The 27914-nt window shown below is 47.3% G+C and overlaps 2 protein-coding genes across 2 annotated transcripts in view; one reads left to right on the top strand and one right to left on the bottom strand.

The window, feature by feature from the left end:
• Nucleotides 1–7918, top strand: part of rab40c (RAB40c, member RAS oncogene family) — a 19344-nt gene extending 11426 nt beyond the window's left edge. The window contains exons 4-6 of the mRNA XM_062532681.1: nucleotides 1818–1895; nucleotides 3768–3990; nucleotides 6214–7918. Of these exons, the coding sequence (XP_062388665.1) occupies nucleotides 1818–1895; nucleotides 3768–3990; nucleotides 6214–6488 (576 nt within the window). The 3' untranslated portion in view covers nucleotides 6489–7918. The remainder of the gene's footprint in view (nucleotides 1–1817; nucleotides 1896–3767; nucleotides 3991–6213) is intronic.
• Nucleotides 7919–16257: 8339 nt separating this feature from the next.
• LOC134075965 (transmembrane channel-like protein 5) lies at nucleotides 16258–22381 on the bottom strand. Its single transcript, XM_062530991.1, has 15 exons — nucleotides 22290–22381; nucleotides 21917–22049; nucleotides 21615–21751; nucleotides 21450–21521; nucleotides 21096–21215; nucleotides 20751–20853; nucleotides 20164–20245; nucleotides 18785–19039; nucleotides 17998–18137; nucleotides 17736–17880; nucleotides 17340–17492; nucleotides 16973–17142; nucleotides 16661–16736; nucleotides 16456–16553; nucleotides 16258–16357 (listed from the first exon to the last, which is right to left on the bottom strand). Exons 2-15 carry the CDS (start codon nucleotides 21964–21966, stop codon nucleotides 16258–16260), a joined length of 1701 nt encoding a protein of 566 aa, XP_062386975.1. The 5' UTR covers nucleotides 21967–22049; nucleotides 22290–22381.
• Between the last annotated feature and the right edge of the window lie 5533 nt (nucleotides 22382–27914).

The raw sequence follows: 27914 nt of genomic DNA on the forward strand, positions 1-27914 counted from the left end.
GATGTTCGAGCTACGTTGCATAGCCGCAGCAGCAGTGTTTGGGTTAGTGCAGTGGACCAGGCAGCGCTTTAAACGTGCTTTATGTATTCGTGTGAGCTTAAAGGGATAGTTCGGGTTTTAAGACACGAAGTTATATGGGTTCCCTGTCAGCAACGTTGTGCATCAGCACTGACTTACCCCCCGACAGCGTTCTGTGAGCCGAGATCCAGCCGGTTTTTGATCGTTTTTGATGCTGAAGAAAGTAGTCCGGCAAGTTTCTGGGGTCACGAAAGTAAGGTGTTTTTCTTCTCAAAACCATATGCGTTGATAAGAGTGATATATTTGCACCACAAAAACGTTGTCCAGCTGTCAGTAGCGCGCAGTGATAGGAATCGAGAAAAATAGTGCCAAGATAACGAGGTTTGAATTTTTCCTGGACAACGTTTTTGTGGTGCAAATATATCACTCTTTTGAACATGTATGGTTTTGAGAAGAAAAACACTTTACTTTCGTGACCCCAGAAACTTGCCGGACTACTTTCTTCAGCATCAAAAACCGGCTGGATCTCGGCTCACAGGACGCTGTCGGGGGGTAAGTCATTGCTGATGCACAACGTTGCTGACAGGGAACCCATATAACTTCGTGTCTTAAAACCCGAACTATCCCTTTAAAGCTTCTTATGCGTTTATGACCGGTCTAGCTCAAGTTTGAGTTTAGGAAGGGACTCATGAATGTTAGGGCATGATGATGATAATGATGATGATGAAGATTATGGTGTTTTTTTCTGCCATATACTACTAGGAACACCCATCTTAACGATTGACAGTTTGGTAAAAATTTGGATCAGTTGCAGCATTGTAGGGGCTAATTTATCGGTGACGTAGCCCCGCAGTGCTCTCTGCGTCACCATGTACCCCCCTCCAAGTCCTACGCCGTCGCCTTCGCTTGACGTGCACCTCCAAAACATTGTAACTTTGCGTCGAGGCCACACGGACCGCAAGGACGGTGATCGGTCCACTTGCCCCGTGTGATGATAGCGGTCTACCTCAGCAGGCTATTGCGGGCAGTAGCAACATGGTCGTTCGCTGGCAGAAGGTTTGCAAATAAACCCAGACATATTTTTGGTTACAATGTCGGGCTTATCCGATTGTACAGTGTCTATTCGCCAGTAACGTTTTGAAATCAGCACTTGGCCAGCAAGCACTGTTTTGTGGGCAGCTGTGGGAAGTTGGCCTTGCTAACTTTACATAAACTGGCTGGCAGACACCACTTAAATAACGTCAGATGTGTTTTCAAGTTAGAACAAAAAAGGTTATTGGAATATACTGAGGCCATATCTTGATAACTTCATCTAAGCAGGAAAAGGCCAAACAAATAGCATTAATATTTCAACGACATTAATATTTCAGTGATCAGTTCAACAGCAGCGTAGAGACAACGGCGTTGCCACTGCGTCGAGTCGACTCAAAAGCCTAGATTAGGCTTCAGTAAAATAAAAAGGTTTGAAATACCAACTACACACCAAGAACAGTTTGGACCTCAGTTTTTGATACAATCTCATTCCGTCACTCTCAGTGCCACTTAGACTGGTAATAATTCTGAGCGTTCCTGATCCCCGAGACAAAGCCCAATGGATGTGTTTACTGAACATTTCAGCAGGATGACGGTGAGCAGGAGGGCAGTTGTTTCTGTCCTCTGGTATCTGTGCGAAGTGTCTCGATAGGGGCGGTGCACATCCGTTGGCTGCGTGTCTCCCCCGTATTTGTGGAAAAGGAGTCGGCGCTGGTCAAGGAGGAAGCGGCTGAACAATACGTGTGTTGTTTGTTTACCGTCCCCAGGGCATCCTGCTGGTGTACGACATCACCAATCGCTGGTCGTTTGACGGCATCGACCGCTGGATCAGGGAGATCGACGAGGTGAGAGTCCAACCACCACACCCTCCCACAACCGTGCACCTGAACCTGTTTTGGGGTGTTCTTTTGTGTGTTCCTTGTCCATGATCATGTATGTGTGATGAGTGCTTGAGTGTCTGTTGATGTGTGCATATGTGACAGTGGCCTCCAGGGTATGTTTATATTTGTCACATGTCATTTGTGTGTGTGTGTGTGTGTGTGATGTGCAGACTTTGCGTGGGCTGTGCTCAGTCAGTGCTGAGATTGAGAGCGAGCGCTGCAGGGGAGTGGGACTGTGGAGCGTGATGCAGACCCTCTGGCCTGGTCTGGTCTGGGTTCTGCCCCCCCCCCCCTCTCTCTCTCTCTCTCTCGCTCGCTCTCTCTCTCTCTGACAGACCCAGAGCTCCCAGTTTCAGCTTCACTGGCTAAGGCTGTCTGTCACTGCCGCACACTCCTTCAGGCCCCTTCCCTGTGTGTGTGTGTGTGTATGTGTGTGTGTAGGTTCGTGTGTGTGTGTGTGTGTGTGTGCGCGTGTCTCACTGTCTCTGTCGCTCCGGCTCCTGCTCACATCCTGCCCTTCCTGCTGGCCAAAGCCAAGAGGATGTCCGTCCGGCCTCTCTCTCTCTTTCTCTCTCTCTCTTTCTTAGTAGCTCTCTCTCTCTCTCCCTCTCTCTCTCTCTCTTTCTTGCTCATTACCTCGCCTTTGCTTGCTCAGTCTGTACCTCCTTCTCTCTCTCTCTCTCTCTGTCTTTTTCTGCATGTCTTTATTCTCATTCTTGATCTGTTTGACTTTCTCTCGCGTTCAGTGTCTGTCTGTCTTATTCTCCTGTGGGTTTCTGATGGAATGTAGCTGTGTATGTGTGTCTATGCTTGGTTGACTGTGTGTGTGTGTGTGTGTGTGTGTGTGTGTGTGTGTGTGTGTGTGTGTGTGTGTGTGTGTGTGTGTGTGTGTGTGTGTGTGTGTGTGTGTGTGTGTGTGTGTGTGTGTGTGTGTGTGTGTGTGTGTGTGTGTGTGTGTGTGTGTGTGTGTGTGTGTGTGTGTGTGTGTGTGTGTGTGTGTGTGTGTGTGTGTGTGTTTGTGCACATTTCTCCATAGAGAGAGCTAGCAGGGGAGCGGTGTGGTATTTTTGGCCTGTTGTGTCGGATAAGATTTCTTTTTCCTGCTCCCTCTCCACAACATTCTGGAGTTGGATGGCTACCACATACTGGGAAAACGTGTGTGTGTGTGTGTGTGTGTGTGTGTGTGTGTGTTGGTGTGGCTGTGGTTAACTAACTTTGGCACACCCATGGTTCAACTTTGCTCTGTGCTGTCTGGCCACTGCTGTCCCTGTGGATGAGGAGTGGACAGGAGAGACAGCAGCGGGCCACGTTGCATAAGCAGCACAAACACTCTTAACCCTTCACTGGGCCACTGACTGGAACCTCCTCCCTCTCTCTCTCTCTCTCTCTCTCTCTCTCTCTCTCTCTCTCTCTCTCTCTCTCTCTCTCTCCCCCTCGCTCATCCCTCTTTCTCCTCTCCTCTCTTTCTCTCTCTTTCTCTCTCCCCCCCCTCGCTCATCCCTCTTTCTCCTCTCGTTCTCTCTCTCTTCCACTCTCTCATCCCTTTCTCTTTTTCTCTCTCTCTCCCCTTCTCTCATCCCTCTTTCTCCCTCTCTTTCTCTCTCTCCCTCTCTCATCCCTCTTTCTCTCTTTCTCCCTCCTGTCCTCTTCTCTTCCTTCTCTTTCTCTCTCTCTCTCTCTCTCTCATCTCCCATCCCCCTCTGTCATTCCTTTCTCCACCTTTTCCTTCCATCTCTGTTTGTTCTTCTCCTGTTTCTTCTCTTTCCTTCTTCTCTCTTTCACGCTCTTCTTCTCTTCTCTGACTCTCTCTCTCTTCTCTCTTCTTTTTCCTGGCAGCATGCTCCGGGGGTTCCCCGCATCCTGGTGGGCAACCGGCTGCACCTGGCGTTCAAGCGGCAGGTGCCCACGGAGCAGGCGCGCGCCTACGCCGAGAAGAACGGCATGACCTTCTTCGAGGTGAGCCCGCTCTGCAACTTCAACGTCATCGAGTCCTTCACCGAGCTCTCGCGCATTGTCCTCATGAGGCACGGCATGGAGAAGTTCTGGAGACCCAACCGAGGTGAGTGAGCGTGTGTGTGTGTGTGTGTGTGTGTGTGTGTGTGTGTGTGTGTGTGTGTGAATGAGTGTGTGTGTGTGGACGACATGGTCATTGGCTATGAAAATCCATCTGAGGTAGTGTGTGTCTGTGTGTGTCTGTGTGTGTTTCTGTGTGTGTGTGTGTGTGGAGTGGCTCTGAAACTCCATCTGAGATAGGGTGTGAGTGTGTGAGTGTGTTTGTGGACGACATGGTCATTGGCTATGAAAATCCATCTGAGGTAGTGTGTGTCTGTGTGTGTTTGTGTGTGTGTGTGTGTGTGGCTGTGTAGTGACTATTAAAATCCATCTGAGGTAGGGTGTGTGTGTGGAGTGGCTCTGAAACTCCATCTGAGGTAGGGTGTGTGTGTGTGTGTGTGTGTGTGGTCCTTTTGTTAGAAATAGCCCTGTGCCCACTCTGGACTTGGGGCAGTGCCAGGCGTGTCCATCATCCTGGGCAGTGTCCGTCCCTGCGGGCGCTTCCGGCATGTTCTCAGTGATGGCCTGTTCCTCGTCCCACACCCCCCATCCGCCCACCAGCGCCCAAGAGCCTCGCTGAACAATAGGCCTGTCCTCCGCATCCCCTGGCAGCCCAGCCCTGCTTTGGAGCAGTGCGGAGACTGCTCTAGAAGCACACACACACACACAGAGAGAGAGAGACACACACACACACTCTCAGATGCACACACACTCTCTCTCTCTCATACACACACACACAGAGAGAGAGACACACAGACACACTCTCAGATGCACACACACTCTCTGTCTCTCATACACACACACATACACACACACACACACACACACACACACACACACACACAAGTGTGTGCTGTCGTCTTGCCAGGCAGGGGCAGGACAACAGAGGTTGAAAAACGCCTGGCTCAGCAGAGCCCTGCCTCCTCCATTAGGCTGAGGAAACCACACCGCACCGCACCGCACTGCACTGCATCGCATCGCCCAGCCGAGTCCAGAGACGAGCCGCCCGCCACCGCCGCCGCTTCCAAACCAGCAGCCCCGTAATTAGAGACAGCGGGCATTCCATAAAGCTCCATGTCCTGTTTCTCTCTCTCCCTCTCTCTCTCTCTCTGTCTGTCTCTCTCTCTCTCTGTCTCTCATGGTCACGCCGCGGCGAGCTATTCATTTTCTCCGTCTGCCTTTCCTCTCTCCCACTCTTCGGCTCTCTGGATACACTCCCTCCGCCCCGCTCCTCTCTCTGTTGTCTGTCGCCGCTGCAAAGTCATGGTTTCCCCCCTCCGTCGCCCTTAGTGTGTGTGTGTGTGTGTGTGTCTGTGTGTGTCTGTGTCTAATAAAGCCGTTTAGAATGGTGATGTGGTTAAACTTCTGCTTTTCTGCTGGACTTATCCGTTAAACCACACTCCATCCATTATTCATCTCCCACTACGCACGATGAAACACACACACACACACACACACACACACACACACACACACACACACACACACACACACACACACACACACACACACACACACACACACACACACACACACACACACACACACGCCCGTGATTATGTGGCCATTATGCAGCTTGTATGGATCTCATCAAGAGGATCCATTTTTAATGATGAGCAGTGAGGGGCCAGCTGAGTGTGTTAAGCGCTGAGAGGTTGGACTGGACAGAAGTCAGTTTCCACTCTGGTGTGTGTTCTGTCATGAATTATAGGCGGCGCATCTTGGGGGCTTGTCTCCACTCCGCGCCTTGGACGGGCGTCTTGTTCTTGTTGTTTTGGCCGCGCGTGCTGCGGATCCCTGCTCATGTATAACGGAGTGGACACAGGAGCCCAGCTGGAGCGTCTGAAAAATGTGAAAATGAAAACGCTGCGTTTGGTCACTGCTCCAAGTAGTTAGTAACGTCTAACGCTGTTTTTTTTCTTCTCTGTTTTCTCTTTCTCTCTCCCTCCCCTCTTACTTTTCTTCTATCTATCTTTCTTTCTCTCTCCATCCCTTGTTACTTTCTTGTTCTTGTTCCTTGTTCTTTTATCTATCTTTTTTCTCTCTCTCTCCCTTCTTACTCTTCTTCTATCTACCTTGCTTTCTCTCTCTTTCTCTCCCAAACTTCTTACTCTTCTTCTATCTATCTCTTTTGCTGTCTCTGTCTCCCTCTCCCTCCCTTCTTTCTCTTCATCTCTCTCTCTCTCTCTCTCTCTCTCTCTCTCTCTGCTTTCCCCCTCTCCTGCCGCAGTGTTCAGCCTGCAGGACCTGTGTTGCCGGGCGATCGTCTCCTGCACGCCGGTGCACCTGATCGACAAGCTGCCGCTGCCGGTGGCCATCAAGAGCCACCTCAAGTCCTTCTCCATGGCCAACGGCATGAACGCCGTCATGATGCACGGACGCTCCTACTCGCTGGCCAACGCCGCCGGCGCCTCCAAGGGCAACAGCCTCAAGCGGACCAAGTCCATCCGGCCGCCACAGAGCCCCCCGCAGAACTGCACGCGCAACAACTGCAAAATCTCCTAGCCAGTGACTAACTACGCACACACACATATACACATATACACAAACACATACACACACACACACTTAACCCAGCTAGCACACCTGTCTGCCTGAATGACCAACCGACTGACTTACAGTGGCTCCTGATCCCTCTAACTCATACAGACACACGCACACTCATACGCACACGTGCAAACTCACTCTCCCCAAATCTCCTAGACCCCCATGTCTAAAGGAGATGATTGTGACGGTGTTCTGGACATCTGGACGCGAATACACAACATCGACGTCCAGCCGCTCGCTGCTGCTGTTGCCAGCCGGTCGGGCGATTGTCCAGAGCGGTCCAGGCGGACAGGGTGTTTTCTCGCGAGAACTCTGATGTGTGCCGTGGGTTTCTCTTGCACTTGCCTTCCGTCAGGTCCTCGTTTAAGGTGAAGGATTCTTCAGATGAGCAGTAATAAGATGGCTGTGAGGTGTCTCTCGCCTGGCGATACCTTTTGAAGTTGTTTTTTCTTTTTCTTTTTCTTTTCATTCATTCATTCATTCTTTCTTTCTCTTATTTCCCTGGTCTCTACTGCTCATTAGAGGAGTCGTTTGTGTCTGAGACTTTGCAAATCAAATCATGCAGCCCTATTCTCCAGCCCTCGCAACCCAAGGTCCCACCCAGGGCAGCCCTCACAAAAGTGGTGCTGATGCTGGCAATGAGTCGTGCCCAAACTGACAAGCTCTTCAAACGCGGCCCCCTCGACTGCCATTTAACCCTCATGGCCTTGGAGGATGTGTGTTTTTATGAGTGTGCGTGTGTGAGAGAGTGAGAGTGAGAGTTGTGTGTGTGTGTGTGTGTGTGTGTGAGAGAGAGAGAGAGAGGGAGAGAGTTGTGTGTGTGTGTGCGCGCGTGTGTGGGAGAAAACAAGATCCGCAGAAGCCTGAATGGGAAGAAAATGATTTACGGCCATTGCATCTTGCATGCTCAAAATTATACCATTTATGTTTATTTAAAAAAAGAATGATTCAGTGGTCATCCAGAATAAATTAGTGCTACAATGTGTATACATATGTACATGAATTTGCACTGTGCAAGGAAAATAATTAGTCATATTTTTTTTATTTCTTTTCTTTTCTTTTTTAAATGGCTTGACACTGCAAATGGTGATTTGCACACACTATGAACTCTTTGACAGTGTCTCTATTTTTACCCTTGCAAAACTGAATTTGTGGGGACATTTTGCGTCTGCCCAGTTTTTAAGATGATGGATGTTTGTTGGCTTGCAGGGAGCACCACTCAGCAGTCCCCCCCCCCCCCCTGTCTGAAGGTGGCCAGAGAGCAGGTGGGTGTGGAGGGGTGGGAAGCGCTAGGCTAGGACAGGCGTCGAGTGGAATCGCTCGCGCTCCCTCCTATCCTTCCTGGATAGACGCCAGGCTGCAGTGAGGCCCTGCCTGCTCGCTGGGCCATTTGGGGGGTGGGGGTGGGGATGTGGGGGGGGGGGGACTGCTGTGGTGAGGTGTTCCAGGCCGGCTTGAGACCTCTTTTACTCTTCGGATCACATCTGGAACTATCTGCATTCCTCAGGGGGACAGTTTTAGGCAGAGATGCGTTTGTCTGGTCTAAGTGTTTTTGTTTTCTTTCGTCTTTTTTTTTTTTTTTTTTTTTTTTCAAACCCTTCTGTTTCCATGTCTCTCCATCTGTTGTCATGGTTGAATCTGGTGCACTAAGAGTGCACTTAATGGATTTGGAATATTTTTGCCTCATACTTTCCACCAATCCCCATTTCCTCCGATTCCCAGAATGTACCAGTTTTGTTTTTATCCAGCATAAGTTGTACTTTTTATTATTTCAAAAAAAAAAAAAAAAAAAAAAGCAGCCCAGGGCCATTCTTTTCCTTTTCCTTGTCCGTGTTTTCGTTGTGTCCTCTCCCAGCTCAGCCCTGGCTTGCCCTGCTTGTGCCAAACCCTTCCCCAGCCACACATGAAAAGAAGCTTCTGCAATTTGTGTTCCTTTTCCACGGGCCTCTCATGCTGGAATCAGCCCTCTAAAGTCGGCTGGCCTACTTCCCCTCCTCATCTATGCTGCGGAGAGTTAAACAAGTATTCCCCCCTCCCACCCCCTCCTAGTCCTCCTTTCTCCAAATGGACCCTATTTTCCAGATGCTATTTCCCATACCCAAATGAATTCAGTGTTACATAGCATGGGTGTTTTTTCCCTTCTTCTTTTCTTTTTTCAAAGGCACTTGAGGTAGTCAGATAGGACTTGGGCCGCTTCTGGTTGCACATAGAACAATGCATGGTGTCTGAGTGGCTGTGATGTCGAATGTGCCAAAGTGGGGGAAAACTGGTTGGACGTAAAAATATACGCACACACATCCTTGACACAAATAGACCCACATATATAGGAAAGTGGTGAGAATGCCCCTCAAATTTCTAATAACAAAGCACAAAACGCTGTTAATGCCTATGAAGTTTTTTTCCCCCTTTTTCATTGCATAACCAGCAGATAAAGGAGAGACTAATGTAGTCTTACGTAGGATGTAATTTTCTGGTTCTTTCACATCTCAATGGCTGGGAAAAGTATGGCGCTGCGGCTGGAGAAGTGAAAGGCATGTTCTTTGCGCTCTGTTGTAATTTTCGCAGCACTTCTCTCTCCCTCCCTCCCTCCCTCCGATGTGTGGTGCGCTCTCTGGCTCAGCGGAGCATCTCCTCGGGGTACGATGATTCATGGCGGATGAATAATGGATGCTCTTTTCACGTCTCCGGAGGTTTCCTTCATCAATCAGCCGGCCCTGCTCCACAGCGCCTCACCTCCCCATCCCTCTCCTCTCTTCTCCTCTCCTCTCAAACTCTCCTGTTTTTTTCCCCCCTCTCTTTTTTTTTTTGTGGAAGATTAAAGCTATTGCTCCCTCCTCCTCCCCTCCCTCTATCTCAGGGATCAGACCCAGCCTGCAGTCCAAGGCCCACCAGATGAAGCCTCCGACCCCTGAGGCTGAATGGTGGACGGCCCTGGGCAGTCGTAGTAGTCCTTAGCTCTCCCACCTTGTGTCCCCCCCCCCCCGTAACAGTGCAGTGCAGTGCAGCACAGTACAGCCGCCTTTTTCCTCACTGTTCATCCAGTACGTTACCCAGCGTTTACCCTCCACAGCTTGCTATGAGAGAAAGCACTGAGTTCACAGGGCTGTTTTTGTTGTTGTCATTTCGTTTTTTTGAAGGGTTCCAACAGGGGCAGTATCTCTAGTGTGGTGGTAGGGTTGACCAGCGTCGCATCAGACAGACGAGCTCTGGGCGATGCACGCTGGCGCTATACGAGGCCTTTTGTGTACTTATTTAAGTAGTAAACATAAGCAAACAAAAACCCGAGTCTTCGATAGGAATGGTTTTTGAAGTACAGTGTCATCTTTTGGTCCCTCCTTTTACCCAGGCATCTGAACAGCCGAACGGTTAGATATTAGTTTGTAGTCAGAGGGAAGGGGAGAGACGTTTGTATTTTTCCGTGGCGCACAACATAAGGGTGCAGCAAAACTATGTGACTTAGCTAGAGAAAAGAGCGTTTCGACTACGTATTTTTTAATTTTGTATTATTGTGTTTTTTAATGACGCCTCAAATGTTGATCCAGTTATATATATATTCAGACTTTTTGTTTTCTTGTTAAAATATTTTCGGGGTGGATGTGAATGATTTTTGAAAGGAATGTTTTCAGAGGATAGTGCGGAAGACCAAGCAATCTCTGATTTTTTTTCCCTCTGTGGGTTGGATAAAGGGAAGTGTTATTGACATTATGAAAATACAATTGTAAACACTAGTTTTCCTTTGGTTTAAGCTGCTGTGTAACTTCAATGAAAAATGATCAAGTGTTCTTGGAAAACAACAGCGAACATTTGTTTTTAAATTATTGATTGTACAGTTCCTAGTGTATGAAAAACAATGACTTTTTCACAATAAAAACTGTTAACATTCAGTCACAGATGTCTCATTGTCTTACTCTAAAGTTTGCCTCTTTTTTTGTTGTCATTTCCCTACACTTAGCAAACTCCACCTGTCTGTCTGTCTGTCTGCCTACCTGCCTGCCTGCCTGCAAGATAACTCAAAAAGCTGTGGATGGATTTCGATGAAATGACCCAAAGAACCCAAGAAACAATTACATGTTGGGAGTGATCCGTATCACCGTCTGGATCCAGGAGGCGGTTATGTTTTCGCTTGGCAGACGTCTGCGCTCTCTGACTGCTTTTCTAGTTTATATTTGAATATTCATGAATGGTATTTGCATGGATGTGCAATTATGCATACAACTAATCGTAAATGTGAAATGCATACAGAGAGTAAATGCAACCCTTGGATGTGTACAGTTTTGAGTCAATCCACAAATAATTAAGACTACCAAAACCATGAATGGCTTTGAAGTGAGTACTTGGTAAGGCATCCTAATATTCTTTCATAACTTTCCATGATCATGTGCATATTAAGTGTTCCTTCAAAGTTTAAACATACAGTACCATTAACATCTGGCCAGAAAGAAGCTTTTAGAAGAGAAACTTTTGATCTACAGTGCCACCTTGTGGTCAGAGGAAATAATTGGACTGGAATGCTGCAGACTGTTTATTTCTGTTCTTCCTCCTCCCAGAGGGTCAACCTGAAGAAGATGGAACTGTTCAAAACAGGGCAACCTGAATTTTAGTAAAACAGTTTATTGTCAATAGGATACAATAACCAGGCAATTCTGGTCATATTGTGGCAGAAACATGTAAACATTTACCCTATTAATCCAATACGATGGAATCAAGAACTCAAACCATCACAACATTCCTGAGGAGAAAATGCACAGAAAAAAACATGTAAGTTCCAAAAAAACAAAGCATACAATAACTGCAGCTAACAATTTCACCATCATCTTCACAGCCACCGGAAATGAGGCTCTAAGACCAAATTAGAAAACAACCAACAAAGAAAATGTAGTCTATCTATCTGACATAAAAGTGAGCCCTGATCTCCCTGATATAACTCATGTCAGCGTTTGGGTCTGGGAGTATCTAAATGTCTGGGCTTCTCAGGAGCAGGCCCCGGCAGGGTTGCCTGGGCCCCGCGCGGAGCAATGGGCTTGAGTCGGGGGAACCTCGGGGCCGCTGCGGGCGTGCTGCCCCAAGCCAGCTGGGGAGCGGGAGGCGGAGGAGTCGGCGAGGAGGAGGAGGAGCCCCGCTTGTCCGGCCTCTCGTCCTCCACCCAGCACTCCACCCGGCTGCCCCTGCCCACGCCGGGGCTCTGCGGCTGCCTCTCCCCCGGGGCGGCGGTGGCGGCGCGGGGGCTCTGGCCTTGGCCTTGGCCGTCTGAGCGCGCCGGGCTCATCCCCCGTGCGGCGGCGGCGGCGGCGGACGCTCTCCGATCCGACGTGCGCTGCGGCTGAAGTTGGCGAGGCGCTGCAGACGCGGCGGCCGTGGGCCACGCCGGGGTCGGGGCTGGGGTGTTCTCTGCTGGTCCGCTCGGCCCTACTCTACTACCCCTCCTGAGCACCCTGGGGGCGGCTGTGCTCTGGGGCACTCTGGACGTCGCCGCCGGCCTTTTGACACCTTTTGGCTCTTCGTCCCGGAAGCGCACCTGCAAATCAGAGAGCCCGGCTTTGTGCTACTTACTCACTCACTCACTCACTGCTGCTGCTGACAGGACAAGGACAAGATCATCTGGGGTCTAGCATACAGTGTGCCATGGACGCCCCATCATGACGCATGTGCTTTTTTTGTTTACTGACATACTTTCTCTTTTCACGCGAGCAGTCTTTTCTCTCACCCGCGCAGTGCAGACAAACAAACGCAGTAAAAATCTGAATAATTGAGGATGTGGAATTAAGTGCCCCCCCTTTGATGGAGAAAATAAAAAATGTCAGCGTTATTATTCTGGGCATTCATTTACATAATTACACATTTCTGGCTCTCCACCAGCCGTCTGTAGTTGCACATCTAAGCTGTGCCTCTGTTGTTATTTTAACAACCAAGCTGTCACTTCTTCTAGTATTTTTACAAAACGCCTTGTCAGATGTACTATCTAAAACATTCTAGCCTAATAACACAGCATTAAAATCATTTAGAAGATGCCGTTGAAGTCCTGTATTTACCACAGAATTCCCACGGCTGAGTCATTAACACTTCTAACACACACAATCCACTGCTGTACACGAGTGCAAGCCCAGCTTGTAAGCTTAACAAAGCGAGCATTCTCTCCTCACTCTCCAGCCTCCTCCGTGGTCCACAAATTGCTGCCTTCTGTTTGACTCCTTTGGTAAAAGGCTCGTCTCATTAAATCAGTTTGAGGCCGTAACTCGCGGTGTCTCAAGGTTAAGTGGCGCTCAGCTTGGCGGCCCCACAGCCTGCAGTAAATAAAGAGGACTCACCTGAGGTCTGGCGGCGTCCCCCTGCACCGTGCGCAGTTTCTCCAGCAGGAAGGCCTTGTCTTTCCCCTCCTGACAGGGCCAAAAGAAGCAGCACACGAGAAATGAAAAAGGATTACCGAGGATGAGCGCGGGCAGCTCCCGAGGAAATCAATCTTTTAACTTTTGGCTCTGGCAGGCTTGGGCTAGAGGAAGCAGGGGCTAATGGAGCAGGGACGGATGAGGAGGACAGAGAGGACAGGAGGGCAGAGAGGAGGAGAGAGGAGAGGAGAGGAGAGGAGAGGAGAGGAGAGGAGAGGAGAGGAGAAGAGAGGAGAAGAGAGGAGAGGAGAGGAACGGGGAGGAGAGAGGAGAGGAGAGGAGAGGAGAGGAGAGGAGAGGAGAGGAGAGAAGAGAAGAGAGGAGAGCAGAAGAGAGGAAATGAGGGGAGAGGGGAGGAGAGGAGAGGAGAGGAGAGGAGAGGAGAGAAGAGAGGAGAGCAGAAGAGAGGAGGGGAGGAGAGTAGAGGAGAGAGAGGAGAGATAAAGAGAAGAGAAGAGAGGAGATGTACCCTGAGGGCTGGGGGAAATAAGCACTCACGTTGACGATCTGCTCACGCAGGGAGCTGATGAGCCGTTTCCGGTCCTGAACCACTTGCCAGAGAAAATACAGGACGATGCTACAGAGAGAGGGAGAGAGAGAGAGAGGAATGCATTATTACTCATCTATGACCTACATGTGTTGTGTGATAAAATAAATAAATAAATAAAATTATACAGGGCTGATTTAAGCCCTATGTAAGAACAATGATTCCAGCTTGATGTGTATAGGCTTACAGCATGATCGATGAGAGGAGCAATAACAGGAGCTTGCCCTGAATGACAAGCTTGTGTGGGGAGGCCACAGTGTTCTCCAGCCAAGAGGACACGGCATCTATGGTGGCATCCAGCCCTTGGAAGGGCCCGCAGTGGGCAGAGGGTTTCAGGCTGCCGTGAACCGAAGAAAGGAAACCACACCATTCATGGGACGGTACTTTGGGGTTAACTGTAACCATTTTTGAGGCCGTTTAAAATGTGCATCAAATCACACAATTTGGTCGTTTTGGGTGTCGTAGCGTGTAATAAAGGTCGTCAACAATCAAATTGACTACTTTTCAAATGAATTTGAAGAGTTTAAGAGGAGAGTTTTTGGTTTTCTTCTAGCTTGGGTAAGCAGCAGGAGGATAGAATTTAGCAATTGCTGCCAACATAGGCTAGCCTACTGTCAAAAACATCCTTGTGTGCGGATGACGGTCTGATTCAAGCAGGAGGGTAGAATTTGGCGAATTTGGCGGCAGCTGCTGCCAAAATACTGTGGGGGAAAAACATCCTTGCGGTTTTGACACCACATAATAAACTCAACAAGGTAGCCCAGGTGCTGGCGAGCCGTACCTCTGCGGACCTGGTTTCTCCACACTATACTTTTGCCCCGGCCGCAATCGCTGCCAATCCTTCTTCTCCTCCTCTTCAGATGAAGAAATAAAAAAGAACGAGTCGATTTGACAATTACAACTTTTCTTACAATCCCTCCAACAGGCCACCGCCAACAAGACAGGCTCAGCAGCCTCATACAACTGTAGCCTACTGTGTTGCTACGGGACCCGACGTCAGCGGATAGGCTACTATGAGCGCGATTGGCAAGACAACTAGAAATTCTTCTTTTAAACTCTTAAAACGAATGAAAAAAGTAGTCAGTTTGATCGTCGACAACCTTTATTACAACCCACGACACCCAAAACGACCACATTGTGTGATTTGGTGCGTTTTCAACAGCCTCAGAAAATGGTTACAGTTAACCCCAAAGTACCCATGGGACGTTCAAAGGCCTCAACAAGTTAAGTTATCAATTAAGAAAACACAAAAGCTCTAGAATCTTTGCTTTACACTAGAATAGGTCTGAAAGTACTTCCTGGTTTTGGGTACTTCCAATCAAATGCCAGTGATCTGAACAGTGTGTATATCTAAAATTGTTAGATTGGTAAAGATGAGTGTCAATTTCCTACCCTGTTTTCAGCGACTTGTCATGTCAGTCATATGATACTCCACTGTGTATCGTGCCTAACACCGCCACTTAAGCCTACCTTACACTGACAGACATTGACAAGATTTGGGAAAGATTCTTGAAAGATTGTAGTCTTTTAACTAATGCCCCTCATTCAAGCTTTCCTCAAAAGACTACAATCTTTCAAGAATCTTTCCCAAATCTTGTCAAAGTCTGTCAGTGTAAGGTAGGCTTTAGCTGTTCTAAAATCAGTGTAACCTACGACCTCTCGGGGCTTACTGCCATAGACTGTATAAAATAGCTTACTGCTTAATTCTAAAATGGTTTTGACTGAGGGAACTCAAAATCAAGTGTATGTTCAATCTGCCAGAGGAGTAAAAGTCTCTCTTGCGCCAGGTAGATCAGAGGTAGGCTAATTAGTGAAATCACCTGTGTTAGCGACCAAGTAGAACCAATATATGGACCCACTATGAACAAAGAGCACATGTAGTGTGTCCTCCACACCGTGTAGCCCACTATGAACAAAGAGCACATGTAGTGTGTCCTCCACACCGTGTAGCCCACTATGAACAAAGAGCACATGTAGTGTGTCCTACTCCACACCATGTAGCCCACTATGAACAAAGAGCACATGTAGTGTGTCCTACCTCCACACCATGTAGCCCACTATGAACAAGGAGCACATGTAGTGTCCTACCTCCACACCGTGTAGCCCACTATGAACAAAGAGCACATGTAGTGTGTCCTACATGTACTGTACCTCCACACCGTGTAGCCCACTATGAACAAAGAGCACATGTAGTGTGTCCTACATGTACTGTACCTCCACACCGTGTAGCCCACTATGAACAAAGAGCACATGTAGTGTGTCCTACATGTACTGTACCTCCACACCGTGTAGCCCACTATGAACAAAGAGCACATGTAGTGTGTCCTACATGTACTGTACCTCCACACCGTGTAGCCCACTATGAACAAGGAGCCGATGTAGGAGGGGAAGAAGAGCAACGCCACGAAGGCGGTTTTCATCTCCGCGGCGAGGCCTGGTCGAGCGGACGGCCGGCAGATCAGAGTGATGCTCACCTGACACAACAGAGGGAAAAACAACACCCCTCTGAAGCAGTGGGAAGAGCACACTGTTCTAGAGCATTCCAATCCTATCGGAAGAGGTACAGTACTACCGATGTCTGGAAGCTGAAGCCTTACCTTCTTCATGTAGAATATGATGAACAACTTCACTATCTGAATGATTGGCAAAAGAGGAGAGAAATACACCCCAATCCTGTGAACAGAGTATAAACTGTTTTAAATGACATAATATGTAGAGTATATGTAGAATTCAATAAATCAAAGATATCCTCTAGAACTAGAACTAGAGAACACATGGGAGGAATGTGAACGAGTGCTTACCAAACCAGTGTCTGGGCATAGATCAGATCGAGAACATTTCTGGTGATGTTAAATTCTGGCGGTTTAAGAGATTTCAAACACTTGGTTCCGATCAAGCTTGATGGACAGAAAAGAGAGAATACTATAGTCATAGAACTACTTGGAAGTATTGGCACACTCCAGAACAAAGCCCTTCATGCTTAAAATGATCATACCTGCCCAAGTACTCTCCAAACACGCATCCCAGCACGCTGAACAGAAAGTCAGCGATGGCCATTCGGTAAACATCCTGACCCACAAAAGACTCCCAGCACTGCAACAGAAAGAGCAACAAAAGCTGACCTCACACAGTCACATAATGTATCGGATCCCCTCTGATATACTGAGTGGAAAACACCAGCAGATTCTCAGTGCACTTACAGAGAGGTTACTGGGAACGTCAGTCAGCCAGTAGTAACACAGGATTCCTAGAATCGACATCTTCAGCAAGACATCTCTGAGAGTGAGAGAGAGAGAGAGAGAGAAAGAAGGAGAGAGAAGGGGAGAAAAATAGAGTAAATTATGGAACTTATGAAGTTTAATGTCCACAAGCACAAGTTGAACTTGAATTTCCCCTTGGGGATCAATAAAGTATCTATCTATCTATCTATCTATCTATCTATCTATCTATCTATCTGAACAAATGCATCAGCTAGCCTAGCATGCTAATGGAGATATGGCCTTTCCCCTCACCTGGCCAGGCCGGCGTACAGCTTTGCACGGAGGTTCTCGTAGTTTTCCAATCGGGAAATGAATGCATAGAGCAGAGGAATCACCAGGTTGATGAACGAAACCAGACTTGGCAGAAGCAGAAAAAAGGCCTCAGATTTCAGGTCTCTTGCATCCAGTGCCACCTTTATAAGCTGTAAATAACAACAGACACATAACACACATCAAATGTGATGTTTGTAGCCTGACAACTGGTAGCCCTGGAAAGTCAACAATACGTTTTCTATATGTTTTGTTCGAACAGAACGGCAAGGAGGGTTTTGGCTGAAATTAGACCAAATTTACAATATCACATTATTACATTTTTACTTTCAGATTGTTGTGAACTCACCTCTAGGTTATACGTGGACAAAAAGTAGACAGCGGTACAGGAAACAAAAGCCAGGCCGATGTACAGCAGCCATGCAGCAAGATGGAGAGAGACGTTTCTCAGCCTGTCTGAAGCACTAAGCAAAGTCTTCTCTGTGGTATCTGATAAGGACTCCTTCAGGTGGGACACATTTAAAGCAAATAGTAAATTAACTGTCAGACCAAAAAGGAAACAGGTCAGGATACTTCAGTCCTTGTCCCTTTCTTCCACTATAACCACAATATGACAATATAACAACAGCATACAGTACATACATGGCTATGGTTTTACATAGAGTTGACTGCTCTGTATTTCCAAGCAAATATTGACTTTTTAATACATTTACAGTGTTAACACGGTGCTAAACTGTCTGAGCACCTTGATCTGGACAAACAGCTTCTTCTGGAAGCTGTGGATGGCCTTCTCGTTCAAGATGCTGAAGTCCCAGCTGCACAAGATACGCCACGCACCACCCGAGGCAGGGCTATAAACAATCACGTTCTTCCACACCGATTTACCCAAACTGCAACAACAGGGACAGTTCAGTGCATATCCAAAGCAATTTAGCAATTCCTATTATAGGTTGTATGATAAGTTTGAGTGATTGGGGTTAGAGGCGTTTAAAGCTTTAGAGTCTTACCGGTACACAATAGATATGCCACACAGCATCATGTATGTGAACATGGTTAACAAATATGCCAGCTGCATGTCGTAAGAGCCAGTCTTTATCACCTCACCATTATAGCCTCCGTAAAACATGACTGACTTTTCAAAGTAACCCTGTGCAGACAGAGAGAGAGAGTAAAACTTGTACTGTACATGAGAGACAAACATGTACAGTACATGCCACCGTCCTCAGATCTTACATACACACATCACAAAACGGCTTACAGCAACAGAATAAAATTTAAGATACAGTACAGAAGAGACCTTAGCTAGGAATTGGCACATACTTGTCCATACTTGTCATCTGTCAATACTGGTGCTTGTCATCTGTCAATACTAGTACTAGTGGATAGGAGTGTCTACATTATAAGCACTAGTCAAAGTGTGGTAGGAGGAGAAAGTGGCTGAGAAGACATAAGAGGGAGGAAGAGAGGAGGAAAGAGAGGAAGAAGGTGGAGGAGGGAGGAGAGGGAGGAGGTAGAGGAGGGAAGAGAGGGAGGAGATGGAGGAGACATAAGAGGGAGGAAGAGAGGAGGAAAGAGAAGAAGGAGATGGAGGAGGGAAGAGAGGGAGGAGGTGGAGGAAGGACGAGAGGGAGGAGCATGGTAAGAGTGCATCAGGTGTGTGAGGTTGTCAGAAGCGTTAGGAGAGGCGGTATCTTCTCATATCATCTCATGTCATACTGTATTATCCTGTAATGAACTCCCTCCCTGTTGTACTGTAGTGTAGTGTGTGTGGTAGAGTGAATGGTGTGCCCTCACAGCGGCGGTGAGCAGGTCCAGGCCTTCAAAGATGCCGTTGGCGGTGCCGTTGTGCTTGTGCAGGATCTCGGGCACGGTGATGAAGCTCAGGTTGAAGGCCAGCAGGAAGACGTTGAACATGAACAGCCACTTGATGAAGCAGAAGTAGGTGAGGACGGCCGAGCCGAAGCGGCCGCCGATCTCCTTCAGGGCGCCGTGCCACAGCGCCAGGTAACCCCTGCAGGCCGTCACGTGCTGCCACCACCTGCGTAAAGACTGGACACAAGAGCAAGCACCAGGGGCTAAGTGAGGGCCACCTTACACCAAACAACTTTGAGGAAATTTGGGAAAGATTCTTGAAAGATTGTAGTCTTTTGAGTAAGGCTCGAATGGGGGGCACTAGTTAGAAGACTCCAATCTTTCCAGAATCTTTCCCAAATCTTGTCCAAAGTTGTTTGGTGTAAGGAGGCCATAAGACAAACCCCAGCAGTCAGTTACAAGTCAGCAACTCCACCTTCATGAGTGCCTGGACCTAAATGCCTTTTGGTGTCTTAAGCCAACAATGTTGTCTTCCAGGCAGTGCTGCATGGAAAGCACTAGGGTTAGGCACGGGTTAAGGTTAGGGAGAAGGTTAGGGCTGGGTGCATTGAAATTGGCGGTGGGGGCTTAAAACACCATCGAGCAACCATAAACAGCCCCACTTTCATGTACTATTTCTGTTTGGCAAGATAACTTTCTAACTTCAAGGATAGGAAAATACAGTATGTCCCTGTTTCCTACACTTTGGTGAATGATCAATAGCATTACTGGTCTTGTGTTCAAGCTCTCTGGCTCTAGTCCTTGAACTTAGCTGAGTGCAGAAACTCTCACTGTCAGCAGTCAAAAATTTGTAGCCCCACCTTAATGTCTTGTATCTGCTAACAGGCTGTCTCTCCAACTTCAAGATTCATTCATTCAGCCAACATTTAATCCTTGGGAATTAATTTGGGGCAGCCCTAATTTCCAATGTCAAGATTACAATCACAAATAAAGCTAAATAGAATCAGGAAGATTAGCATCTAGGTGTTTTGGTAACACTAATCAATAGCATTAGCGACCTTACTGGCCTTGTGCTAAAGGTGCTGGACCAAAGGGCTGCTTTTTGGCTCTGTTCCTTGAACTCTGAGAAGGGGTATGAAAAATCCAAAAAGAGTTTTTTTGATTCTTTTCCCTTTTTCATACTTCTCTTAGCTTGGGATTGATCCACGTCTAGGGGGGACGTGTTATTTTCGGAGAGCTCACCTGCCTACCACAGACAAGGGGAAGTCTGTTGAGAGCAGCCTTTCAAACAAGACAAATCCTTTTTGAGCTCGACTCTAACAGCTTTCAGACAAATGATGGATAATAGGCCTCATGCTCACCAGCGAGACTTGCTCCGAGCAGTCTGTGCAACATGTGCGCTTGACAGAGTCTTTGGAAAACTTTGCCTGGAGCACTCTATTCCTGCCAACGAAGGGAAAGCAGCTAAAATGAACAAAACTCGGAATGACTGAAGAAAGACATTCACACACAAAAAAAAACAGGTAAAATAAAAGATTGGCCTGGAAAAGCTATAGAGGAAGCTCTCACAATAAAACTAACTCCCTATGTGTGTTACTTATTTCAACATAATACTATTGCCTCATACAATACAATAAAATGCAATGCCTTAATTGTGGTGTTAAAAATAAATGACACATACTGGGAGTTACTTTCAATGTAATAAGTATGCAATTTCGTAGTATGTAGAGTAGCTCATCTACACTTCATTATATTTGCTGTATGTATGTCCTATCTATACATATACTGTAGCACCTATTGGCTTGTGTGTGCTATACAGTATACAGTATGTATACACAATACAGTATGTATGTGTGTATGTACAGTATACACACACTTACAGTATATATCCCCCATATACTGTATATCATATCTATAGCTACTGTAGGTATAAGTTCCTGTTGTCTACCTAATGTCCCTCTTCTCGTCACAGCTCACTGGCAGCGATCGTATGGCCTGGGCTCTTGGCTGACGTGGCATCTTCACTAGGTCTCTGACCAGCTCCAACTTCTCTAATGCACAAAACAACACAAGAGTCTGTGGCAATGAGATGCTAAGAATGACAGGCCATTGGATTGTGTGAAATAAGATTGATGTCCTGGACTGGATATAGCCCAACTCTCTCAAACAGTCCGTAGCCAGCAAACTGTTCAGAGGACGGGTAGACCTTGCCATGCCAGCTGTCCCTGTTGGCGGCCCGCACAAGCACTTTCTTTCATGGCCACAGCACAGCTAGACGTGACGCATTTCTCACCATGGTCTATCTCCGTTTTGATCTCCGCCTGAGACAGTCCAAGTTTGCACAAGGCCGTGCTCGACCGGTGCAGGAGGTTCATTTTGTGGGGGCGTCTTTTACTCTCCGACACTGTCCGCTCTACCAAGAGACAGAGAGAGAGATAGAGAGATAGAGAGAGAGAGAGAGAGAGAGAGAGAGAGAGAGAGAGAGAGAGACAGAGAGAGAGAGCATCTTTGATCATATCAACGGTAGTTCATTATCACTTATAACTTACTGATATATAGACTGGGTGGTGTTTAATGTGACAGCAACAGATAAGTGGAACAGAAAAGAGATCAGGCGGCTTGAGCATCTCAAGTCCCAGCTGCTCACCCAGGTTTGTATTACTGATGATGTCCACAGTGAGCCTCCCTGTTGAGCCCAGGTTGGCCCCACAGCCTGTAGCTGATGAGAGAACAAAACAACAGCAGAGTTTCTCTGTGTTTTACAGTCCAAGTTTCCGCACTAAAGGCTACAGATTTAGATATGGATATTTACCTCTTCTCTGTTGCCATTTTGAGCTCCCTAGTTGAGGTGGAAGATAAATCTCCTCCACTGTAGTTGAGCTTTCGTTACTCGGCCCGCCCACATGATCCGAAACATCATTCTGCCCTTGCTGATGGAACCTCCTGGAACTGTTTGGGAATTTGGAAAATTGAGGTGATTGCATGGTGGTGCGGATCACACAGGCAAGCAAACATTAGTTACTTTGTTTACTTTACTTACACACTGTTGACCAAAAATCACCTAACTACAACGTTAACAGACAAATATTTCTAAGAAGGTATTGTGTAACACACCTCCTGTTAGCATCCCTTGGCTCCTGTGGAGGAACAATGCGTTTTGTCATGCTGGGTTACCTCTTCCTTCTGCTTTGCAGCTGTCAAGCTAGCCCAATGTAGACTAAGTTTCCAGCCTAGTATTCCTATCAATCTTGAGAAATACACAGAAGCAAAATAGTGAGCTTTATTCATGCGGGTCTATTTTAATCAATAGTAATTTTGGACTGTCTCTCTCTATTGATAGCCTACAAAATCTAGCATATTTACGTTAAGAGTATCAACTCGATTAGCATCTAGCCTAACGTTAGCTTACGATTATTCAAACCTGTCTGGTTATTTAGTTTAGTGAGGAACTTAATAACTAACTTGTAGTGCTACAAGGAATACCAACCTTCAGTTAAAGAAGACAGTCTGCCAACTTGAGTCAGGTTATTTTCCGCAAACAAATCATACTCAAACGAAGTTAGCTATCTGCTGTAAACCTTTTGTTCAGTTGAACTGATTGGATTAATTCAAAATTCCAAGAATCTGAGGATTCCAAAAGAAAGGAATAGAAGACGCACAGCCATTCACAACAACTACAGATGCAGTGCAGAAAAAAAACCCCACATGTTTAATAATTAAATTATTAATAATTGGATATGATAATATATAATAAGAGAAGAAGAAGAAGAGGACGAAGACGGATGAAAAAAATGCACAGGTTTCTGTAAGTATATCAGGCCCAATAAAAATGTTTTGTGATTTTCTCAATGTCTACTCTACAAACACCACTCATCTGGTTGCGTGTTGTTGGAGATTGCCCATAAGACATCGGTAGGTGGCAGTGTTGAGACATAGATGGTTCTGGAAGATTTCTCTTCAGCCAGCATGTTGGCCTTCTGTATGCCCAACCACACCAGAGCAGAGAGAGGACTCCATGATTTATACATTCTATGCATGTATGCAAGCATAGACAATGGTATTGCAGAGATTCGCCTTAATTTGTATAGATGAAATTAAGCGCAGTTCTATTCAGTGTCTGAAAGATAATATCTATTATTTGAACCGAACAATGACTTCATTAGAGCAGTAATTGTAGCCCTGAAATTGAATATGAAGACCAGTTAGGAATTAATCACCGAATTGAGATAACCTTCAAGTATTAATTGTATTTTGAACTATCAGGTTTTAAGGATACTTTTGGAAAAACTGTAGAATATCAAAATGCATTTTTATTTTTCATTTAATGACCCTTTTTTGCTGATGTCAGAAGTTAGTCACAGAACAGTTTATTCGTATGCCAGGATAATGGAGTCATTTACTTTATGACTGACAACATAATACATTATTTATGAATTCGCCATGCTTAGACGCATGCAAGCATGCATGCATGCACCTTCTTTTTTGTCTGTTTTTCGTTTAATGAGGCAGGGCATCATTTTGAATTGACTCGTAAAGCGTCCTCTGAATGCGAACCGAGGAGATAACTTTCATCCTGAAGGCATTTTCCGTGCATCAGTCGCTTATGAATCTCATTCTTTACCAATATTATTTATTCATTGTGTGTCAGCATCTGAGCTGACTCTCTCTCTCTCTCTCTCTCTCTCTCTCTCTCTCTCTCTCTCTCTCTCCCTCTGTGTGTGTGTGTGTGTGTGTGTGTGTGTGTGTGTGTGTGTGTGTGTGAAATATGAGAAAGAGAAAGAGAGCAGAAGAGAATGTGAAACAGTGCATTGGGTCCTAAACCAAATATGCACATTTCATTAACCTCTCTTATTGTTGGCTGGGTTGTGGTTTGCAGTCGCCTGTTGGGCAGCCGTCGGATGTTCCTGCAGCTCTGTCGGATGACCAGAGCCCCTGACCTGCATCTGTACCAGATCGGCACAGCACAACTCCACAGTAACTCGCGCCGACACACACACACACACACACACCCACACACACACACACACACACACACACACACACACACACACATACACACACACACACAGTGCCCGGCATCAGGTCGGCACAGCACAACTCCACAGTAACTCCCCCCAACACACACACACACACACACACACACACACACATACACACACACACACAGTGCCCTCCCCATACCTGTCAGAGGGATTATGGCATTGCTGTGCAGACGGCTCGAGCTGACTCTCAACACACTGGCCAGGCGCCAAGGCCAATTAGCTGGTGTGAGGCCCTCAGCACCTCTCCCTCACATGCACTACTCACAGTGCAGCAAATCAGCACCTGTGTGTGTGTGTGTGTGTGTGTGTATGTGTGTGTGTGTGTGTGTGTGTGTGTGTGTGTGTGTGTGTGTGTGTGTGAGAGCAAGTCCACCTGAGTCAATCTGACCTATGTGTAGCGCCTTCCTATAAGCCTGCAGCGTGTGTGTGTGTGTGTGTGTGTGTGTGTGCCAGTGTGATATGTGTACGGTGAAGGACAGAGTTGTGACACCTCTGGGACACTGGGCAGGCCCCCCCCCCACCCAACCCCCCCCCCACCCAACCCCCCCCCTCGTCGCCGTGGTCTCTCCCACTGCATGGCCCCTCACCTCCTAATTTGCACCTCACCTGTCCTACATGCTTAGTCAAAAGGGCCACAGCCTGAGGACCAGTCAAACAGACTAGAAATTTGAGCGCAGGATCAAGCAGGTTTAATGGACTATGTGGAGTTGGGGGGGGGGGGTGCACTTGCACATAGCACTGCCATGGGAGGTTTCCCTTGCGGTACATGGAAGTGAGTGCATCAATTTAATGGGAACACCATCACATTGCATTGCAATCCCATTCTACCCCGACCACAATAGGGTCAAGAATAACACTATGAATAATAGATGACAAAGACTCTACCTCGTCGTAGAAACCACTGTCACGTAACCTTATTAATTTCACCTTCGGTTTCAAGGAGGTTTGTCTCTCTGAAGTCAGTGTTATCTACTGATGTGTGTATACACAGAGATACACACACACACACATACACACACTGACACCAGGTCTTAATTGTGTGTGTGTGTGTGTGTGTGTGTTTGTGGGTGCGTGTGTGTGTGTGTGTGTGTGTGTGTGTGTGTGTGTGTGTGTGTGTGTGTGTGTGTGTGTGTGTGTGTGTGTGTGTGTGTGTGTGTGTGTGTGTGTGTGTGTGTGTGTGTGTGTGTGTGTGTGTGTGTGTACGTGCATGTGTGCGTAGGGTGGGGAATTGAAGGTAGTGCGGTTGAGGCTAAGGGCATCTAAGTCCAATGGGGCGTCTGTCATGTCTCACTGACTCACACAGGGCTTCTCAGGATGTGTTGATGAAGACGTGACCAATCCGAGAGGCAGCCAATGGGATTGCTCGTGCATGCGTGTGTGTGTTTGTGCATGCACGCATTTGTCTATGTGTGTGTATATTCGAGTGAGGGGGGCTTTTTTGTGTGAGAGGGGTGGAAGTCGTTGAAAAACGAGAAAAACATCAACATATTAATATAGGGCCTCCGCGAGTCCTCTGTTCTGTCAAAATGACTCATGAAATATTCATGACAATAATAGTGAGGATTATTCTAGTGCAGCGAAACCTGATCAGAATGGGTAATTGTATCTACTGCTTCAGTGTGGCTAGAGATGGAGAGAGAGGGAAATGGAGAGAGAGAAAGAGGGAGAGAGAGAGAGAGAGGAGAAGGGCAATTTGCACTAGAGCAGGAAACCCAACAGCAGCCACTGCCAGCGCTGATGAAGGCCAGGAGACAGACTCTGTCACTGCAATGAAATGCAGAGTCAAGGATGGATGATACCCTCATGTAATTAAATGATGTGGCTATGCGCTAGGCCTCTCCTCTTCCTCCTCTCTCTCCTCCTCCTCTTCCTCACCCTTCCCCCTTCCTCTCTGTTTCCCTCTGACCGTGTCATCGGCCTGCTGCTCTGATAGTTTGTTTTGCCCTGCCGCTCCTCTGATACATCTCTCTTTCTCTCTTTCTCTCTCTCTCTCTCTCTCTCTCTTCCTCTCTTCTCGTTGGTTTTTCTCTTCCTCCCATTTCACACAGCAAGCCTCACATGACTCCAGGAAAGGGGTGCATGTGATGAAATGTATTGCACAATCTCACGGGGAGAACAATGCATGCCTTTTAGGGATTGGGTTGGAAATCGATATCTTCTCGGTATTGTGTCTAATTGTATCAGATGCAAAGCATCAGTCTTCCATTTGTTAGGCAACGGCATTATTTTTCACATTCATTCTATGGCATTTTCTGTTACAAAAGGTTTTCACCAAAAAATCCACAAAGTCCCAATTATATTTTTAGTCAGTCGATACGTTGTGACCCCAGCAATCGTAGAGACCATGAGTGATTATCTAATCTGGAATTTGTGTAGAAGTTAAAGTGTTATGTTTTATGTGTTTGCCTACTGCTGTATTTGTTGTTGTGTGAGCAAGTTTAGCGACTTATGAAACTTCAACAGTCTGTTAGCATGGCCTAAGGGTGATAGCATTTGCATAAGCCACATATGCACATCTGTCTCTGTAATATTTTTGTTTGTATTGCTGCATTTGTTTTGCATTGTTGCATCTCACCCTTTGTGTGTGTGTGTGTGTGTGTGTGTGTGTGTGTCACACGCATACACTTTATTTAATGTCACTTGGTAGGCTACTGCACAAACGTTCTGAGATACATCTCCAACCCACTGCCCAGAGCGTTAGTTGTGGAGCTGCTGTGGCCATAGCTGTGCAGCCGGTCTTAGCCCAGCTTGCGGACCCAGTGCCTTGTCACCATATGGAGAAGGATCCGGAAACCCCTCGGCCCGCGCTCGTCGCTCCTCCCTCCCTCCCTCCTCCCTCCCTCCCCCGCTCACATTATCTCCTCCTCCGTCGTGCCTGATCCCAGCTCCGAGGCCCGAAAAACCACACAACCAGGATCCCAGCACCTGATAGCTCCGCCACGTCCGTCACGGTGCTTAAATGCCGGTAGGGAAGCTTGCCTCCACCGCACACGCCTATAAACACACACACACACACACACACACACACACACACACACGTTGGCAGCTCAGGTCAGCTTTCAGCATCAGATAAGGCCAGGGGCGCTGGGGGTAATTCAACATGGTTTCAGTGACTGCCTTTCCTCCCGTTTCGTGGTATCTCTGATTCCCAGGGGGAATATTATATTTGGGCTGGGCAGCAGATAGTACATACTGTATATATAAATGCTGATAAAGTTGCCCAACAGGATTAGCCGGCGCTAACTGCTGTGTCCAGGGCCCACACATGAGGCGGTTGCACTGGTGTGACAGAGGTGCTAATTCTGCTTTTTCATATTTGAAATATAAAACAGTATTTACTGAAAGAGTGACTTTTATTGCCCTCTATGACCTTTTGTGTTTTGCCATTTGCATAAGCCACATCTGCACATCTGTCTTTGTAATTGTGCTCGTATTTTTGCATTGTTGTGTCTCCCTGTGTGTGTGTGTGTGTGTGTGTGTGTGTGTGTGTGTGTGTGTGTGTGTGTGTGTGTGTGTGTGTGTGTGTGTGTGTGTGTGTGTGTGCGCGTGTGTGTGTGTGTGTACTTTCTAACTGTATAATGTGCGCATATACCCTGCGGTGACTCCTTGCCTCGGGGCCCTTGTGCCCATCTCCCTCCCGTGTGTCCAGAGGTTGTGTCCTCGCCTCCTCACTCTGGGCAGCAGTGTCCTATACGGACCCGCTCTGCCACTTACCCGACCGTGTCCGTCCATCAGGCCCACTCCCCGGCTCCTCAGCGCACTGTGCTGTAACTGGACTTGACTCGAGCTGATGATTTGCCCTGTGCTGGGAGCTGCTCTCTTTCTCAGTAGCTACACCCGCGCCCCCCCCCACCCCACAACTCACCCAGACCACTCACTCTGGAGTGTTCAGTAAGGACTCTCTCCGATGCCCCGACTCAACCCCCACCCAACACCCTAGCCATCTGTGTTGCGCAATCCTGGAGGCTAATGGTGTGGTACAGAGGGGTGAGAGCTGCATGAATCTCCCAGGCTCACCCTTCTGCCCCGATGCATGCATTACAGCTGGGCCTAGAGAGAGAGAGGGTGGG

Source organism: Sardina pilchardus, chromosome 3 (assembly GCF_963854185.1).
Source record: "Sardina pilchardus chromosome 3, fSarPil1.1, whole genome shotgun sequence".
NCBI classification, from domain to species: domain Eukaryota; kingdom Metazoa; phylum Chordata; class Actinopteri; order Clupeiformes; family Clupeidae; genus Sardina; species Sardina pilchardus.

What these genes read in the sequence shown, in the direction of transcription:
- LOC134075965 (XM_062530991.1), bottom strand. Translation starts at nt 21,966, where the DNA reads ATGACAAAACGCATTGTTCCTCCACAGGAGCCAAGGGATGCTAACAGG. An exon ending in CCAAGGGATGCTAACAGGAG is followed by an intron (nt 21,752 to 21,916) that starts GTGTGTTACACA and finishes ATTCCCAAACAG; the next exon opens with TTCCAGGAGGTTCCATCAGC. An exon ending in GCTCGGAGCAAGTCTCGCTG is followed by an intron (nt 19,040 to 20,163) that starts GTGAGCATGAGG and finishes TCTTGTGTCCAG; the next exon opens with TCTTTACGCAGGTGGTGGCA.